This window comes from Macrotis lagotis, chromosome 3, assembly GCF_037893015.1.
Source record: "Macrotis lagotis isolate mMagLag1 chromosome 3, bilby.v1.9.chrom.fasta, whole genome shotgun sequence".
NCBI classification, from domain to species: domain Eukaryota; kingdom Metazoa; phylum Chordata; class Mammalia; order Peramelemorphia; family Peramelidae; genus Macrotis; species Macrotis lagotis.
The window spans coordinates 290697368-290717057 of NC_133660.1; the positions used below are offsets into that span (position 1 = coordinate 290697368).

General features: G+C 39.3%; 1 protein-coding gene across 2 annotated transcripts in view; it reads left to right on the forward strand.

Annotated features, from left to right (window-relative positions):
• PATL1 (PAT1 homolog 1, processing body mRNA decay factor) overlaps window positions 1-17520 on the forward strand; it is a 44296-nt gene extending 26776 nt beyond the window's left edge. For both annotated transcript variants that reach the window (XM_074231412.1, XM_074231413.1), the window contains exons 11-19: window positions 5033-5156; window positions 5517-5614; window positions 6136-6195; window positions 6748-6896; window positions 7567-7726; window positions 10522-10677; window positions 14974-15065; window positions 15179-15328; window positions 15804-17520. In XM_074231412.1, coding sequence (XP_074087513.1) covers window positions 5033-5156; window positions 5517-5614; window positions 6136-6195; window positions 6748-6896; window positions 7567-7726; window positions 10522-10677; window positions 14974-15065; window positions 15179-15328; window positions 15804-15825 — 1011 coding nt within the window. In that variant the 3' untranslated portion in view covers window positions 15826-17520. The remainder of the gene's footprint in view (window positions 1-5032; window positions 5157-5516; window positions 5615-6135; window positions 6196-6747; window positions 6897-7566; window positions 7727-10521; window positions 10678-14973; window positions 15066-15178; window positions 15329-15803) is intronic.
• The last annotated feature ends 2170 nt before the right edge of the window (window positions 17521-19690 follow it).

Below are 19690 nucleotides of genomic sequence, written 5' to 3' on the forward strand. Positions count from 1 at the left end.
GGGAGATATCTCTGATATTCCACTAGTGAATATTCCACGAGTCTATTATTGCCCTTTGGGTATTTCCAAGTTCCAAATTCTCTCCAGAATGGAAAATGTCATCCACATCCAGAATAAAAACTAGGGAATCTGAATGCAGAACAAAGCATACTATGTTCACTTTTTAAAGCTTCCTTTCTCATGGTTTTCCCCCTCCCTTAGTTCTAATTCTTCTTTCACATGACCAATATAATAAACATGATTATACATGTACTGCTACATCAGATTGCTAACTATCAAAGGGAAGGAGGGGGAAAGGAAGGGTGATAGAAAAATGTGGAAGTCAGAAGCTTGCAAAAGGATGAATATTGAAAACTATTTTTCCTTATAATTTGAAAAAATAAAAACTGAAATAAGTTATTCCACTAATGCTTTCTCCTTTAAAACCCAACAACTTGTTCTTTCTGCAGGTGATCCATTAGCCATAAATAAGCCTGCTATATGATGGCTGTCTCTGCCTAGTTTATTCTTCTTTTAACTTTACCATTCAAATTTATATTTACATAGTAAATAGTAAGGCTACTTCAGGTCCAGTTCTGAAGTTTATGAGTTTTTATTTGCAAGGAAGCTTTTACTCCTGTTGCATTGAATGGGCAACTACATACTTCTATAATTTGTTGTCAGATGTTGCCAACTAGGTTGCAGTAAGGCCAGAGAAACATTTCAGAAAAATGCTAAGTTTTTTTTCTCTTCTGCATTCAATAAGGTGTTGGGTGTGTAAGTAATAACAATGCTAGTTACAACATAGATCAAAACTAACAAGCAGGATCATGACTTTTGGTACCTATTTTATCCTCTTTAATAAACTAGCTATGATCTTGTTCAAAAAACCCCCAGCTTCTTCCCCTTGGTCTTAGATACCTTGTTTCAAGAAGACTTCCATACTTGGATGAGGTCTGTTGATGTGGGGAGACCCATCATGGATGTAACTATATTTTTTAATGTATCCTAGCATTGTGGTTCCAGAAGAAGAGTTGCAGTACTTCATGTCCCTCCTGACCCCTTAAAATATTTTAGTAAACAAAGACAAAGCTACAGCAGAGCTCTCAACTAAAATGGCAAATCAAAATATATTGTCTTTTGTTTCAATGAAAACTTTTTTTTTTATTTTTGCAAAGCAGTGGGGTTAAGTGGCTTGTCCAAGGCCACACAGCTAGGTAATTATTAAGTGTCTGAGGTTGGATTTGAACCCAGGTACTCCTGACTCCATGGCTGGAGCTCTATCCACTGTGCCACCTAGCTGCCCCTTGATGAAAACTTTTAAAAGCCCTGCCCTATGCCATTTAGGAGCCTTTGTCAAGATATTCCATGTCCACTCCAGTCTTTCTTTTATACACCAATATAAAAAGTGCCCTTTTACTCGGAGACTTCAACATAGGTGAATATTCTCACAAATACTTTAAGCTCCAAATTCCTCAGGCTCCTTAAGAATCATGACCTTCGGGGCGGCTAGGTGGCGTAGTGGATAGAGCTCCAGCCATGGAGTCAGGAGTACCTGGGTTCAAATCCAACCTCAGACACTTAATAATTACCTAGCTGTGTGGCCTTGGACAAGCCACTTAACCCCGTTGCCTTGCAAAAAAACACTAAAAAAAAAAAAGAATCATGACCTTCATTCCACCTCAGCTACACATGGGATCTTTCACATCTTTAACTATTCAGAGCTTCTCATCACTACGCCCTCAGCAGAAGACTTCACCTTATACTTTGCTGAGAAAATTAAAAACCTTTTCCTATGTACTCCCTTTTCTTTCCTCTAGAGTTCAAACTTCCTTGATACCATCCCCTCTTTTCTTCTCCTTTACTCCACTCCACTCTGAAGAGGTAACCTTCCTCATCAAGACCAGCCCCAGGTACCCCAATTCTCTCTCCTTCTGCATTCTGTAACAGATTAGCTCATTAAGATTCTTTTCTCTAAATCTTGGAAGGTCTTGAATGAATTGATGCTGACTGCAATGAGCAGAACCAGAAGAACATTATACACATTAAAAACAACATGGAGTGATGATCAGCCATGATATACTTGTTCATTTCAGCAGTGCAATAATCAGAGACAATTTTAAAACATTTGTGATAGAAAATACTATCTGTATCCAGAGAAGGAACTGTGGAGTTTAAATGAAAATCAAAATTTATTATCTTCAATTAAAAAAAAGATTATTTTCTCTAATCTTAAGCTTTTATCTACCGATTCTTTACTGCCCACAAATATACCTGTCTTTCATCTATTTTAAAATACCCTCAACAGACTTTATAGTCTCCTCAAGCTTATGTATTATATCTCTTCTATCTTTCTAAACCAAACTCAGGGAAAAAACTTGCTCTCATATGTCTGGCTTCCAGTTCCACCCCTCAACTTAAACTCAGTTTTATCAGTGATCTCTGAATTGTTTGATTTAATGGCCTTTTCTCAGTCTTCATCTTTTGAACCTCTCTGTTTCATTTGACATTGTTGACAACCTTGTCTTCTTGGATATACTCTTTTCTCTGTTTACATAGTAAAGCTTTTTCTTGATTTTCTTCTTGCCTGTCTGGCCTCTTCTCAATCTCTTTACTGTTTGATAATAACTATCATGCCCGCCCCCCCCCCCCCACTTTGTTCTGGGCCTTCTTTGCATTCTCACTTTGTGACCTTATAAACTCCCAGAGATTTAATTATCTTTATGAAGATGACTTCCAGATTTACATTTCTAACCCTTCTCCCTCCCAAAGATCACTCATCTTCAACTTCTTTACTGGCCATTTCAAATAGGATAATTTTCTCATTCATTATCTGTTCCCCAAAACACACCCTTTTCTCAATTTCTGCCAAGGGCAGATCCAATTGTGGGTACCCAGGTCTGAAACTTTGGTGTTATCATGACTCCTCACTCTCTTTCAACCCACACAGCTATCAGGTGCCAGCTCTTGTCATTTCTACCTCCTACAACATCCCTCACATCTGTCCCCTTCTTTCTACTCATACAGTCATCACATTGCTTGAGACCTTCATTGTCTTTAATCTGGATTGTTGAAGTAGTCTCCTAATTGGGTGCACTGCTTCAAGACTCTACCTCTCATACAGCTACCAGAGGAATTTTCCTAAAGCACAAATTTAAGATTGAACTTCTCAGGGCAGCTAGGTGGCACAGTAGGTAGAGTACTGGACCTGGAGTCAGGAATATTATTGGTCTTCCTGAGTTCCAATCCAACTGTGTGGATGATGTTTACAGAGCAAAACACTTCACTCTGTTTGCCCCAGTTTCCTCATCTGTAAAATGAACTGGAGAAGGAAATGACAAACTTCTCCAATATCTTTGCCAAGAAAATGCCAAATGAGGTAAGAAGAGTTGGACATGACTAAAAAAAGGATTAAATAACTCAGTAAAGTTGTAAAGTGCAGGGCTCCTATTTTAACTTGTTTTCAAATATAAACACCTGATTTGGTTTTAAAGCACTTAACAACCTGGCCTCAACCTGCCCTTCTAGTTTTGTTCTTTGACTTCCCTTCCTGCCTTCTGTGGCCTTGCTGTTTCTTTATACTTCATCTTCTTGGTCTAAATTGCCTGTCCCCTAGTATGTTCTCCTTCACCTCTAACTCTTAAAAGCCTTTGTTTCCTTCACAATTCACCTCAGGAACCATGTTCTACAGGAAACCTCTTTCTATCTTCCCTAATGGCTAGGACAACTCTCCACCCCCCGCCAGGCCCTTATATTTATTTCTCGTGTGTGTGTGTGTGTGTGTGTGTGTGTGTGTGTGTGTGTATTTCCTTTTATATATGTATGTGTTGGCACCCCAGTAGAGTAGATGCTCTTGGAGAACACTAGTTTATTTTTGTCTCTGTATCCTAAGTCTTTAGTACAATGTCTGGCACTTAGATTTGTTGAAGGGTTGGATCTCTCACAAAATAGATTCTTAGAGTTTACACGTATACTGGAATATCAGTAAGCTGAACACTCTTATTACCCTTGTTAGTAGAATTTTACTGAGATTGAGCCGGCCTCTATTCTGAGTGAAACAGTATCAATCATCAAGTAGTGGTTTAAATTTATTACTTTCATTGCAAGGAACATTTGCAAATCGAGATTAATCCAGTTTGTTGTAATGGTAGCAGAAATTATATACATGATCATAAGTGTGAAGGGAATGCGGAGATGGATCATAGAACAATTGGGTTTGAGTGATTTTTCTCAGGATAAGCCAGTACAAGACAATAAAATAATCATGGCAAGGCTCGAGAGTCACAACTATCCAAATAGGACAGCACAAGTGTCCTTGATTATATAGTCTTGGGGGTAACCTCATTATTCTGTTTGGGTATAGAACAAGTTATACAGGTCAGGAAAAGAATGCAGGCTTGTCAGAATTAATGAATTGCTCCAGGCAGCTTTGTTTTCTTTGATTCCCAGACCAGAGTCTGCCTATGAAAAGAGTGCTCTGAGAAACAATTATTAGTAAATTCATTACAGATCTCATATTGATCAGTATGAAATCATAATCCCATTCCCAATTATTTTGAATCATTAATATTAGATGGTCAAGGTATATGTCAATTGATGCAAAAATTGTATTATAATTTACTTTGAAATAAATTTTTCATTATGTCTTATTTTCTTGGCTTTTTATATTAAAAAAAAATATGCTGTCAGTTGACCCAGCTTAAATTCTGGGTCTTCTGGTGTTAAAAATGATTTATAATATGAAACTTTGTTTAGCATGGTTATACACATAGAACCTGTATTAGATTGTATTCTGTCAGGGGGTGGGGGGGAAGGAAGGGGGAGAAAAATGTAAAACTCAAAACCTTGCAAAAAAATGATTGTTGATAATGACTGTTGCTTGTAGTTGGAAAATTAAAATATTTTTAAAATAAAATTTTAAAAATTTATTTAAAATTTTGAATTTTTTAAAAAATAAAATACTTGAATTTTTAAAAAAAGAATCGTACGTTCAGGCAATAAATATTATCAGGCAAAAAAGAAAAGATAATTTATAATTCTTTCTGCCCTCTAGAACTACTTTGAGAAACTGGAGAAACTCTCAGCTGCTGAGGAAGTACATGGAGATGGCCCCAAGAAAGAACGTACCAAGCTGATCACCCCACAAGTGGCAAAGCTGGAGCATGCCTATAAGCCAGGTGAGTGAGTGCCTTATCACCCCATTCATCATATCAGAGACTGAGATTATTGGAGGTAGTTCAGGGCTAGTTAGTCTGAAGTAATACAAGAGGCTATGGGTGCTTGGTAAACATAGTGGCCACATCTTAGTGCAGCAAGCACATTTCCCATGACCTCTTAAAATAAAGAGGGAAATATTTTCAATTATTATTTTGATCTGTGTTGAAATTGCTTAAGAGATTATTGGGAAATCTGCTACTCAGAGTTTGGACATAAAGGATTATATTTTTTTCTCATAGTTTGTTGAGGAATTAGCATGTTTTTAAAAGCTGTCTGCCAACATTGTTGCGGTTGTTTTGTTTTTATTTTTGTTTTTACAGTTCAATTTGAGGGCTCTTTGGGAAAGCTTACTGTCTCTAGTGTGAATAATCCCCGGAAAATGATTGATGCTGTGGTAACATCCCGGAGCGAAGATGATGTAGGTGTTTAGCAGTATTGTCTGCTTACAGGGATCTGGATCATCACCTTTTCCTCTATCAGTGCCTTACAGCTGTGGGGTGGAAAAAAGAGTTGTTGTTTGTCTGGCATCTGTCTAGTTCTTGAGAGTACATCATGGTTTCTTTGGCATTCCTCTCCCACTCTTGTCTCCTATCGGGGGTGTGTGTGTGTGTGTGTGTGTGTGTGTGTGTGTGTGTGTGTGTGTGTATGCACATGCAACATACATACATGCATGCTCATACACATACTTATATATGTATTCGCTTCCCCTCACCTACATAGAATGTTAATAAGTATGTTTGATGTCCTTTGTTCAGTTCTCTTGATATCCTTTCTATGGCACTGTCCACCATAGTTTTTTCACTTTCAGCAAACAAAAGCTCCTTGTATAGCTGAGTTTACACAATCCTATTGCTATATTACCTGCAGGTTGATATTTAGAATGTGCTTTGGGATGGGTCTGCTAAAAGACACTGCACTGAGACATTTGTCTTTTCCTAGGAGACCAAAGAGAAACAAGTTCGGGACAAGAGACGAAAAACTCTCGTTACAATTGAGAAAGTGAGTTCTAATTATTATGCTTGCAGTCATTCAACCACTCTTTATACACATAGACTCCTAATCACACACATACTTAGAGCTCTTAAATATGTGTTTATGTACAAGACACATGAATATAATGAGGGAAAATTTGCCCTTTGCCTTTTGTAATTATAAGAAGGATTTAATCAAGTGTGTGTGTGTGTGTGTGTGTGTGTGTGTGTGTGTGTAATCTGTTCTTCTTGCAGCAAACACTACTCTTTCATCAAACATCTCTAGAAAACATTGTAGCTTGAAGTTTTTGAATACAATCCCAGAATTTTTGTTGAAAATTTAGTCAAAGTCTAGACCTATTTTTGCCACTTATAGCCATCTGGAGAAAAGCTAAGTGGGAAGGAGATGGGGCAGTTCCAACGTTGAGGGAAGTTCCAAGTTAGTCCAGATCTGTAGTATCCCAGGTTAATTTCACTACTAGTCAAGTTTTATTTAATATCTCTTGTCATTTGGAGTTGGGAGGGAGCAGGGCTGACAGCACAATGCCCTAACCCAGGGGTCTCTGATTGTCCCACTTAGACATACAGTCTGCTCCTGGATGTGGAGGATTATGAAAGGCGCTATCTTCTAAGCCTGGAAGAGGAGCGACAGGCACTGATGGAGGAGAGAAAACAGAAGATATGCGATATGTATGACAACCTGAGGGGGAAATTGCCTGGGCAAGAGAGGTAAGAGCTGCTGTCTGAGAGAGCATAAGTCGAATAGCGTCTTTGCATCTTGCCTGCAAGGAGATTATCCATCATCTGCCCACAAACTCAGGGCTTTTAGAATAGTTGTTTCTCCCAAATTATTGATGGGCAAACCCCTCCTTTTCAGTAAGTCTTTTTCCAGAATTGGACTGATAGAAGTCTTTTTATTTTGGAGAAGCAGAAATGAAGAAGTGAAATCAAACATGACTGGAGTCCTTTGCCCTGTCTGATAACTCAGAAAAAATGTAATTTTCTCTTCCAGTTCAGGAATCAACTAATGACATATTGATGAATTTTAAAGGAGCATTGAACCTGAATAGGTCCCTATGTGAAGTGAGCTGGCTCCCCATTTTTTCAGTAAGGGTTTCTCCTGGCGAAGTATGCATATAAATATAAAATACATACTAGATCTTTTGACAAAGAAAATAAATGAAATGGTTCAGTACATTGACCAAAACATTTTCATGCCTAGAAAGTTATTTTTTATCTTTGAGAGTAAGCTTTGAGTTTTGACCATGTATATGATAAATCACAGTTAAGGAAACCTTGTATGGGAATTTGGTTGGCAGAATTTTAAATGGAATAAATTGGGAGCTCCCTGTACTATTTTTGACTTTGATATAATTTGAAATTCTTTGTCCTTTTATAGGCCAAGTGATGACCACTTTATGCAAATCATGTGTATTCGTAAAGGGAAGAGAATGGTTGCCCGTATCCTCCCTTTCTTGTCCAAAGAGCAAGCGGCTGATATCCTTATGGCAACAGCCAGGAACCTGCCCTTTCTGATCAAAAAGGATGCCCAAGATGAGGTAAATAGCACAAGAGACACCCTGCCTTCACAGTTCATAACAAGTTAGACTTTCAACTTTCCTTTGCTTGAAGGAAAGAGAACTCTAGAATGTGAGTTCTGGTCATTGTATGTTCTGACCTTAAGTTTTAAATTACTCGGGAGGTAGAGAAACAGACTGTGTAGAGAAGGAGGAAGCAACTGGTATATTGCTGTGGATTTGTGGGGTTGGTTTCTTTCCCATTTAGCATGTTCTTCGTGGTGTGTTCAAAGTGTAGTTTCTGTCTTTCCATGGATTCTTCTCAGGAAGTGTTTATTAAGTGCTGTGCACTAGGGAAATTGGGTACAAAGACTTGACACATCCCACTGGAAAGAAGCTTCCGTTCTAATTTGGGAGAAAACAAGCAGATTTATAAAGCTATGGCTGTGATTCAGCATCAGTGAAAATGAATCAAGTAATGTCCATGAAGCCCAGGCTAATATTTGTAAAACACAAGATGGAGAAAATCTGGGAAGAACAGCAGAAGAGCAGAAAGAGGTATAGCAGACTGTTTCAATCATAGTCATCTGGGGCTGCTACTTGGAAAGATCTTAGGAGCCTGGAGTAGAGAACCAGAGGATGTTCGTTCCATCTGGAAAGGGCCTTAGAGATCACTTTGCTTAAGTCTTACTTTATAGTTAACTAAGGGCCCTAGAGACGAAGTTAATATGTTATTATATTCGAGGAAAGAATATATTTGTCTTAGCATGATGAAAACACTAAAGAAGGGGCAGCTAGGTGGCACAGTGGATAGAGCAGTGGTCCTGGAGTCAGGAGTACCTGAGTTCAAATCTGACCTCAGACACTTAATAATTACCTAGCCGTGTGGCCTTGGGCAAGCCACTTAACCCCATTTGCCTTGCAAAAAACTAAAAAACAAAAAAAACCACTAAAGGAATGACTTTACTCTCTTAAAGTATACAAAAATTGTTTTGAGACACTGACCATTTATTTCCTTAAAGTACTAAATGGTTTTGTATTATGGTGGGTTGCATTAACTGGGTGGATACCTTTGAAGATAGAGTGGGTAATAATAATAGCTGGCATTCTTATCTGGCCAGAAAAAAATGAGAGATGGGACAAATGAACTCTTAGATTTCCTTCTAATTATTCAACTCTTGGTTTTTGGAGTTTAGTACCTCAGTTGTATAGTCTGGACCAAAAGTTTCCTTTTTTTTATCTTAATGATAGTTTTCCTAGTTATATGTGAAGATAGTTTTCAGCATTTATTTTTGTAACATTTTTCTCCCTCCCCCCATAAGACAACCTAATATAGTTATACATGTTCAGTCATATTAAACATATTTCATATTACTCTTGTTGTGAAAGAATGTGAAGAAGAATTAGAATAAAAGGGAATAAAATATGAGAAAGAAAAAGAAATTTAGAACATGAAAATAGTAAACTTTAGTCTTCATTCAGACTTCATAGTTCTTTCTCTGGATGTGGATGGCATTTTCCATCACAAATCTTTTGGAATAGTCTTTGATCACTGTATTGCTGAGAAGGTAGGCCGAAAGGTCTTAACTTGCGATCTATGAAAAATATATTGATTAATGTGTTTCTAGTTGGTTTAATTTGTGCAGTCAATTCAGTTGCAATCCTGTGTATTTTATACATTTTAAAATGTAATTCTGAAAAGGATTCCACTTGACTTCAGGCCATTTCAGGGTCCCCCAAAAGGCTAAGAACCCCTTGTCCTCAGCATTGTGATCAAAAGGATAGTATTCTTGTTTTGGTAAGCAGTGAATTCATTCTGTGAAGGTAGGCAGGTCACTTTGTCTTTGCTTCTCCATAAAATTCCTTAAGAGGACAAAGGAGATAATAGATGTGAAAACACTTTAAACTTTAAATGTACTCTACAAGGGCAGCTAGGTGGCACAGTGGATAGAGCACCAACCCTGGGATCAGGAAGACCTGAGTTCAAATCTGGCCTTAGACATTTAATAATTGCCTAGCTGTGTGACCTTGGGCAAGTCACTTAACCCCATTGCCTTAAATAAATAACTTATTTTGAGAAGTACTCTACAAGCAGTCTAGAAGTACACAACAAAAAGTTACAAAGAGAATTTTATCCTTTGATTTAATGATTCCATTGTTGCAAACAGCTCTGACAAAAATAGCTCTCCAGAGGTTTTCATAGCAGCATTTTTTGTAATTAGAAAGGAAAAAAAACTGGAAATAACCTAAATGTTCCAAAAGTAGGGGAATAATTAAACAAATTAGGCTACATTGATATAATGGAATTCTCTAATGTAACTAAGAGAAGGAATGTAGGGGAATCTGGAAGGACTTTTATGAAATAATGCTAAGTGAAAAATAGATGATGAAAAATGAATGAGAATTAATAGGAAAAATCCTTATGGGATCATAATGTGAGGTCCTGAAAGTTTTATATTTTCAGCATTAAAATTATTGCTAAATAATTTGTTTCAATATATTGAATGTTAGATTGTTAATAAAATATTAAGCATTTAAGTGGTCTCTAAGTTCAAGATAATTCTATTTGTTGGATATTCATAAAGGGATTTCATGCCTTTGAGGTGGTGTGAAATTGCTAATAACATGGACTTGATGTTGGGGTGCTTTAGGGCATATTTAGAGGGATATATCAATTTTAGCCCCAAATGATTTAGAATTCTCTCATTGTGATATCTCCCCCTTTTATGGAATCTTGTTTCAGATGATTAAGATTGAAACAGTCTGCCCTTTCTCTTCCCTGCTTTGGCTGGAGGGAATATCCAGTGCTAATTTCTGATGCTTTTCTTTCTTCTTAGGTATTACCTTGCTTATTGAGTCCCTTCTCCCTTCTCCTTTATCATCTTCCATCAATGACTGTCACCAGCCTTCTGCAACAGCTAATGAACCTACCTCAAAGTGCAGCTGCACCAGCACCCGCCAACCCACACCTCACTGCTGTGCTCCAGAACAAGGTGCTCTTGTGTTCTTCCTCCCTCTGAACTCCAATATGGCCTGCATTTTCAATCTGAGCTAAGTTGCAGGTCCAAGCTAGCTTACAGGGACTTATGTAAGAGTCTAGGCAGGAACTGTTGGCATGTTTCATGTATATCACAATTTCGGATAAAAATACATACTTTAGATAAACTGGGTGGAAATAATTATGTCTAATCCTGCTCATCTTCTTTCTCCTTTGGGTCAGAATTATCCAAGTAGTTAAATGAACTGTGTGTCTGTTTATTCCCATTCTTTTTTTCTTTTTTTTGCAAGTCAATGGGGTTAAGTGGCTTGCCCAAGGCCACACAGCTTATTAAATGTCTGAGGCTGGATTTGAATTCTAGAACTCTAGAACCAGTGTATTCACTGCGCCACCTAGCCACCCCCATTCCCATTCTTTTCTAAATACTAAGAGTAATAAGGATATTTTAAAGACAATAAAATTTGTTTCTCAATTTTGTCATATTCAAAAGGATAGAGATGTACATTCCAAAACATCCCTAGCTTCCTGTTTTGATTTAATTATCATTAAATTTACTACCCAAGTCTTTCTGGAATCTGTTCATATTTTCTGCTTTAACAATTTTAGAGATAAAAAATTATCTGACTTTATTGATAGGAATTCCTCTTATTTTGATATCTCCAGGATTTGGTAAATAGGTCTTTGTTTGCACTTTCCTTGAAATTTCTTATTTGTAGGGGGCCCTGGAATCAGGAGTACCTGGGTTCGGATTTGGTCTCAGACACTTAATATTTGCCTAGCTGTGTGGCCTTGGGCAAGCCACATAACCCCGTTTGCCTTGCAAAAAAACCCTTTAAAAAAAGATTTCAAAAAAAAGAAATTATTTGTAGTAATTATAATTATATTTCTTAGTGTTTGTATCTATTTTGAGATTTTACTTTCAAAAAGTCTGTCCTCCATTAATTACCTTGATAATTTAGCTGCTTTACCTAGACCATTCTCATTTCTTCTCCCATGAAGTTAGTCTTATTAACAAGCCTTGACTTTTTTTCCTCCTTTTTTGTCTGCATCATAGTTTATGGCTTCCCATTATTTGATGGGTATAAGTTTTTAGGAAGCAGATTTCAGTTCAATTCAAGGAAGAGCTTCTCAATAGTTAAAGCCATCCTGTATGATTTTTTTTTTTTGCCTTTGGCAATGTCTGCCCAAGCCAGTTGACACCTTATCGGGGATGTAGATAATAAATAGGGGCTGGGTTCATTTATTGCTCAGACTCCATCCCATCTTGACTTTGTTTCTATCACAGTGAAGAGGAAGCAGTAAGCAAAGTTAGGCAATTCTTTTCTCTCCCCAGAAGGGTATTAGTCATGCTATCCCGAGTAGGGATGACTCCTGTTTACTCTTTATTATTGACTCTGTTTACTCTCAGATTTTCATCTTTTAAGTGTAGAACAAGTGAAGGGGCAGGAAATGTTAGTATAGGGTCTCTGATTGAGGTGGCAGAAGAGGATGGACAGACCTACATTATTCCCACCATCCAACTCCTTCGCTCCTATTCCCAGGCTGCTTAATGGAGCTGGAAGTCATATAACCTTGCTAACTAGATAGGTTAAATTCATAAATTCATAAACTAAATTCATAAATTCAAGTAAATCCTATCTAAAACATGGCGATCCCTTTGTTCTTCTCTAGTTGGTTTCATATCTTAACAGAAAAGCTTTTCTAAACTTTCCCTCCTCATCCAGCTAAGGATCTTGTCTCCTATCTTACTGAGATGAAGCCATTCAATGGGACTACCTTCTACATACCTTCACTTCCTTTCAAAACCCTTTCACCTTGTCCCTGATTCTTTTCACTTTCCCCCCAATATCTAACAATGATATCTTGTGCTTGACCTACAGCCAAACTTTTTACATATTTCCTTGGTTCCATCCCATTTTGTCTTCTCCAGCTGATTATAACTTGTCGCCATCTTTTCTTCTTTAATCTTTTAACCTCTATCTACTGAATCCTTTCCCTGTTGTCCAGGTATTCCTTATCCTTAAAATAGCTTTCAATAGGGGCAGCTAGGTGGCGCAGTTGGTAGAGTACCAGCCCTGGAGTCAGGAGGATCTGAGTTCAAATCCAGCCTCACCTAGCTGTGCAACCTTGGGCAAGTCACTTAACCCCATTGCCTTGCAAAAATCTGCTTGAGACAAAATGGCAGTAAGTTAAGCTGGGACTAATCTTGAATACAGGAAACTAGATGGCTCAGTAGATAGAGTGCTGAGTCTGAATTCAAATGCAGCCTCAGATACTTAGCAGTATCTTAGTAGTACCACTTAACCTGTGTTTGCCCAAATCCCATTGAGAAAGAAATGGCAAATGAGTCTAGTATCCTTGCCAAGAAGACACATGGACAGAACAGTCCCTGGGTCATGAAGAATGTGACATGACTGAATGACTGAATAACAGCAACCTTCCCTTGAAGCTACAGTGCTGTATCTATCTATACCTTTGCCCTTTTTGGCCAAACACTTAGAAGTTGTCTCTGTTCCTCCTCAACTATTGATGTGCTGATTTCTGACCTCATCACGTGACTAAAACTCCTCCCTCCAAAATAACCTATGCTTTCTTAACCACCAAATAGAATTCCTTGTTTATGATTCAAATCTGAGTGTTCCTTCTTCCTGCCCTCTCTGCCACCTTTAACACTGTTTAAGTGCCAGGCCCTGTGGTAGAGCTTTATACTATCATTTGATCTCTGACAAAGGTGGGATTATTTGCATTTTACAGTTGAACACACTGAGGCAGATGAAGTGAAGTGACTGGGATATTGTGACACTGCTCTGTCCCGGTTCACTTTTCCTTCTCCATCTCCTTTGCTGTTTTGTCCTCCATGTCCATCCCCTCCTAACTATCTCTGTCACTCCTAGGTTCCCCTGTTCTTTTCTCTCTTTGTGCTTTGTCAGGGACCTTGCTGGTTCACATGGATTTACTTGGAATCACTCTTAGATCACTTTATCTTGTTCCAGTCCCCTCCACTCCAACCCCCAACTTCATCATACTACCATTTTGCTACTGGACATTTCAAATCAGACAGCCCTAGGGACATTTCAAGCTCACCATACCAAAAACAACCAATTAACTTCCTGCCACAAACCACCCCTCTGCCACATTTCTTGTATCTGCTGAGGGCACCATCCTGCCAGTCTCCAAGGTTCATAGCCAGCATTAGCATTGACTTCTCTACTCAATTGCCAGATCTTTCCATTTCTACCTCTAAGTTATTCCCAAGCTTTTGTCTCACCTCACACAGCTGCCACCTTTGTTTAGACTCTATCATTTCTCATGTATGTTACTGTGATGACTTCCTGTTTTGCCTACCTGCTCAGGGCTCTTCCCACTCCAGTAAATCCTCAACAGTGATCCTCAGTTAATTGTTTTAGAGCTCAGATATGATTGTCTCAGCCCCTAGTAAATGTACTCTAGTGATTCACAATTGCCTCCAAGATAAAATAGAAATCCCACAGTTTTAACTTTAAAGGCCTTCACAGTCCTTTTTAAAATTTTCTTCCCTTTCCATACTCTGTGCTTCCATTTCCCACCTCTGTAAGCTGGCACAGGCTGTCCTGTCACCCATCCCTCCTCATCTCTCCCTCAAATCTTTCAAAAAGACATGGCTCAAGTACTACCTTTTCCATGAAATCTTTGCTGAGCCCTTTCAGTGTCCACTCCCCACCCACCAAGCTTCCTATTAGGAGAGTCCATCATGGGGGCAATGATCAACCTTGATGGACTTGCTCATTCCATTAGTGCAACAGTCAGGGACACTTTGGGGCTGTCTGCGTTGGAGAATACCATCTGTATCCAGAGAAAGACCTATGGGGTTGGAACAAAGACCAAGGACTATTAACTTAAATTTAGAAAAAAAAAACTGATATCTTACTGTCTGATCTTGCTATCGCTTATACTTTATGTTTCTTCCTTAAGGATATGATTTCTCTCATCACATCCCATTTGGATCATTGTACACCATAGAAAACACTATAAAGACTGACAAATTGCCTTCTGTGGAGGGTGGGGGAAGGGAAGTGAGATTGGAGGAAAAATTGTAAAACTCAAAATAAATAAAATATTTATTTTAAAAAAAATTTTTAAAAAAGGATAGAGTCCATCTCTTTAGATTGAGTTTTTATAGACTTGGCTATGGCCTTGGTTTTCTCCCCTGGGAGTAGGGATAATCTCCTTCCCTCCTCCTGTATCTCTGGCACATAGTAGGCTTGCTTGCTTGCCTGACCAGCAGACGGCTGCCTTTTTGCTCTCTGTACAGTTTGGCCTATCATTGCTCTATCTGGTCCTGAGCCGAGGAGAAGAACTACAGAGTTCAGACGCGGCTACCGAGTTGATGCAGGACAACCAGTGGTGAGTCAGGGAAGGGGTGGTCATAGTGCCAGGCCTTTGCCCGGCTTCTGGCACACTAATTGAGCAGTTCCTTTCTCTTTCTCACATTCCTTTTGTGGCTTTTTTTTGGGCAGGACAGAGCTGATGTTCATGGCCACAAGAGAACTCCTGCGGATGCCCCAGATGACCTTGGCTAAGCCCGTCTCCACACCTGCAAACCTCACATCCCTTTTTTCTCGATATGTTGACCGACAGAAACTGAACCTGCTTGAGACAAAATTGCAGTAAGTTAAGTTGTTCCTAAATCTTGAATACAGGAGCAAAGTTAGATGCAAGGCAGGAGAGGGAGGTGAAATTGAGGACAAAAGAAGAGACTAAAGAAAGGGATGTCCTGGTAGAGAGTAATGTTGGATTGAAGATAGGAAGAAGGGTGGGATCCTGGAGGAGGAGGGAGTGGAGGCATTTCTCTTGAGAATTTTTGGGGAATTCAAGGCATCACCAAAAGAGCTGGAGGCCTGCAGGCCTGAGTTTAGATGCACCTAACTGAGATATTTCCTAGCTGTGTGTCCTTAGGCAAATCCATCTGCCTCAGTCTGTTCAACTGTCAGAGGATCAAATGAGAGATTATAAAGATCTACCACAGGGCCTGGTACTTAATATATATGTTTGATCCCTTCCCCTTGTATAAACATCCTCGCAGTGTCTACTAGATGACTTCTTTTTGGCTTTGTTTTCCTCATAATCTCTCTTTCTCTTTAGGTTGGTTCAGGGGATACGGTAAAAGAGCTCTGGAGGCACCTGTATCTCCAGGAGGCCGATATCTGCACTGCTGCCATCACCAATGGAGTGTTTTCAGTGGGGGAGGGAAGGTGGCTCCTTCCCCAAAAGCAAAGCCTTGTGGAATTGTTTCTCATCGATAACTGGTATTTGGAGACAGCTCTGATCTCCTGCCTCCTCCTCTCAGCTCGGGGAACCTTGGCTGGCTATGACTTTTGCTGGTTTCTACTCCTCACTACTAGGTCACAATTCTGCATGCCCTGCCCTGCCCCAAATTCTTTTTAATTTCTCTGGGGTTTTTTGGCTAGAGTCACAGATATAATCTCTTTAATCTGATATTTTCCTATCATTCATGCTTGAGAGTAAAGTATAGCCCACCAAAAATATTCTGCCCCCTACCCTGTTTGATACTTTCCAGTTCCTCACCCCTTATTAACAAGTCTCTAGGAGGGGACATTAGATAGATATTTGTGTTGTCTCCAGAGGTCTAAAGGAGTGATGTGGTGGCTTGAGGGGGAAAAAATCTTTCAGTCAACTCTAACTAGCAGACAGCTGGAATGTGGGGAATGTGTCTAGTCCATCCCCAAAACTAAGTGCTGATTGCCCTTCGTGCTAGCTCATATGGATATAGATATGGGTATCCAATCATAAGATAAATCATTGAGCAATGCCTTATCTTATTAGGTGCCCAACCCTGTTCAGAAATCCTCATTCAGCTCCTGATAACTCCTCCTCCTGTTTTCATCTCCTTGCTGTGGAGACAGCACATGCTTAGTTCTTTTCATCCTTCCTGAAACCATAAGAGAATTGCTTTCTGTCCCCTTCCTTGAGAGACTGCACAGGATGATTGACTCTCTCCCATAGTCTGCATTAGCAGCATAGGAGCTTAACTGCACATCTTTGCACACTTACCTACCCTGTCTTCCTGGGAATGCTTTAGAAAGCTCTCCTGTGGCTCTTCTCTAACCCTTTTTCATTTGGTCCTTAAAGGGTAGAGGCCTCCAACTGTAACCATGAATTTTGAATTTAACATGGTCCTCCCTTCTCTCCCCATTCCCACCTAGAAGTAGAGCTGCTGTCCCTGCTCTGTTTCACTCAAGTCCCATTTCCCAATAATTGTGGGGCCTGGGTTTGAAGCCCAGCCGGAACAGCCCCTTGCTTTGCCCTGATTTCCTTAACAAAATTAACCAGGGGGACTGGGTTTTATCCCCAGCAGGTATAGCCCCCAGGACAATTTGATGAATTTTCATAATCATCCAATACTGTTTCCCGCTGTTCGCACCTTTTGGAATGTGGTGGAGAGGAGAGGTTCTTTTATTTAAGAAGATGAACATTTTGCACATATATGTATTGTACAACCAGTGAAATCCTCCGTTATAACCAGCCTCTCTTCCATCACTTTTGGTTCACCATCTTTTCCCCTTATCCAGCTCCAGCTTCTCTCCCAACCATCCCCCCCCCACTCACATTCAGTTTTTCTCCCAACCATCATTTATTGCATATTTCTACCTGTGCACCTTCCTCTCCATCCTTCCCCACCAGCCGATCAAGTGAACATTTCATTCTTTTTTTCTTCCCGTGCTTTTACTTTTTTTGTTTGGTTCTGATTAATGAAAATAAAAGTTTCTAAATTTACATTTTTATAGGGTATTGTAAATAAAAACAAATTGTATACTTGAGAGTTATCCTGGAGTTTCTGTTTCTAAATGTGTGTTTCTAAGGTGTCCCATCACATTTAGTCACTAAGCAGATACCTTGAAATGGGTGGTGAATGGAAATATCTAATAATATTAACAGAAGAATCCTCATCACGACCTTGGGAGATAGGTGGTATTATTTCCATTCTACAGCTGGGAAAACCGAAGCAAACAGAGTTTAAGTGGCATGCTCAGGGGCACCCAACTGCATTTGAACTTCAGGTCTTCCTGACAGCAGGCCTAGTGTTTTTCCCACTACATCACCACCTAGTTATCTCTCTGCTTCTTATTTAATATTAAGGGAGAAAAAAATAAGTAACTTGTGTAAAATGACTTCGAGAAGAGACTGTCTCCCACAGTGGCATGTGCCAACTTGTGAGACCCTGGTTAGGGAGCCCCAGACAGCTTTCTGAGTCTCCAGATTACAGAGCAGTTGCCAACAGTATAGAAGGAGTCCTTACACAAATCATGGGTCCAGATTCCCACAGGTTCCATCCTCCCTGTGTAGTAATTTGGAATATTTCTTTAAAATATTCTGGATATCTTTATGATGCCTTTGTGCAGAATAGAATCCTACTCTGAACAGAACATCCAGTATATTTTGTCTCTAGGAATAGGTCCATGACTCCTTTTTTTAAAAGCTAGTTAGGAAAAGTAAGTCTGTGTTAACCTACCCATTAGAAGGTTTGGCAGCTCCTGTTTTCAGTAAAAGTGCCCAAACCTTTTTACTTCTGTTCCTTTCCTGCAATTCCACAGTAGAGATGGAGGAAAACTGCCTGTCAGCCATTAAGGCTACCAGCATACACAATTAGCCTTTTTACAATTTTCTCACCTTACCTCTGATTATTACCAATTTTTAAATGTACTAAGAGACCCAAGTGTGGCTTCTGGCCTCATTGTTGGTAGTCTCTGACTGAGTAAGTCACTTGTATGGCAAGATTGTAAAGAACCCTGAATTTAGAGTTCCGAGACCTGAATTCTAATCCAGTCTTGATTTCCTAATTGTATGAACCTGAGCCAATGCATCACATTTCTTTAGGCCTCAGTTTCCTTATGAAGTGAAGAGGAACTTACCCTTCAGTCTGGCTCTCTGACCAGGCCCTTGGCAACATCCGAACTCCAGCTTCAATTATATGTATGAAAGATTGAATAGCTGCACAGGCAGAGATAAAGGATGGAAGTAGTTTTTCAAAACTTTTAGTGATTGACTAAGGCTTAGTACTCGGCAGGGTGGGACTTCTGAAACTGAAGCTTCAAACAGCAACACTCCCATTTGGACAACCTATAGAGCCTTCTGGATCCTTCTAATAACCACCACTTTGAATCAGCTCTGTACGGCGCTGACTCAGTGTCCCAGGTAGTAACGTGGCCAAAAGGGTGCTCATTTCTCCCTTTGAAATCTTTTGGTAGTAACTTCAGAAACCCTAATATGAATATAGCCTGAGAAAACCAAAGCCAATTCAATTGAAACTGAACATTTAAGCAGGCTCCAAAATTTGGGGATTCTCTTAGATCCAAAGCAAATAGGGTCCTTTGTCTTATGTCAAGCTTCAATCACAAAATTAGTTCCTAAGTAAATCCCATTTCCACCTTTCTTAACTTTTTAACCTTTTCATCTTTGTTATTTTCTGCATCATTTCCATGTTTTTAAACTGTAGCAATCGCAATACTCCAGTTGATAATCTGGCTGGTTACTCAAGCTAGAGAGTAGACGAAATTAGTTATCTTTGTGCTCTTATAGAAAGATGAAGTATTTAGGTAGACACTTAAAAGGTGCCCAAACCTAAGTCAGAGGGGCACTTGGGATAGTGCTGTCCCCAAAAGATGATGTCTAAACATCAGTTAACCCATTTAGCTAAAAATCCCACTTGCATAGACATGTAAGATTTTATATATAAAATCACAGACTCCTAGGATTTTAGGGGTAATAAATGAGTTCAATTTTGACCTGCCCAGGAATCCCTTTTTGTCTCCCCACTCCCAACCCTTACCATTCCACTTCACACTCACTGCTAAACTCTAGGAAAATTTTCCTTTCCTTACACTGAATTCACTTCTACCCATCCCAGCCAGCAATCTGTTATATAACACCCAGAGACACCTCAAAAGTAATTAGATTATGAATATTGACTATCATTAAACTTGCAATTCATTACCGAGCTTCACTGTTCT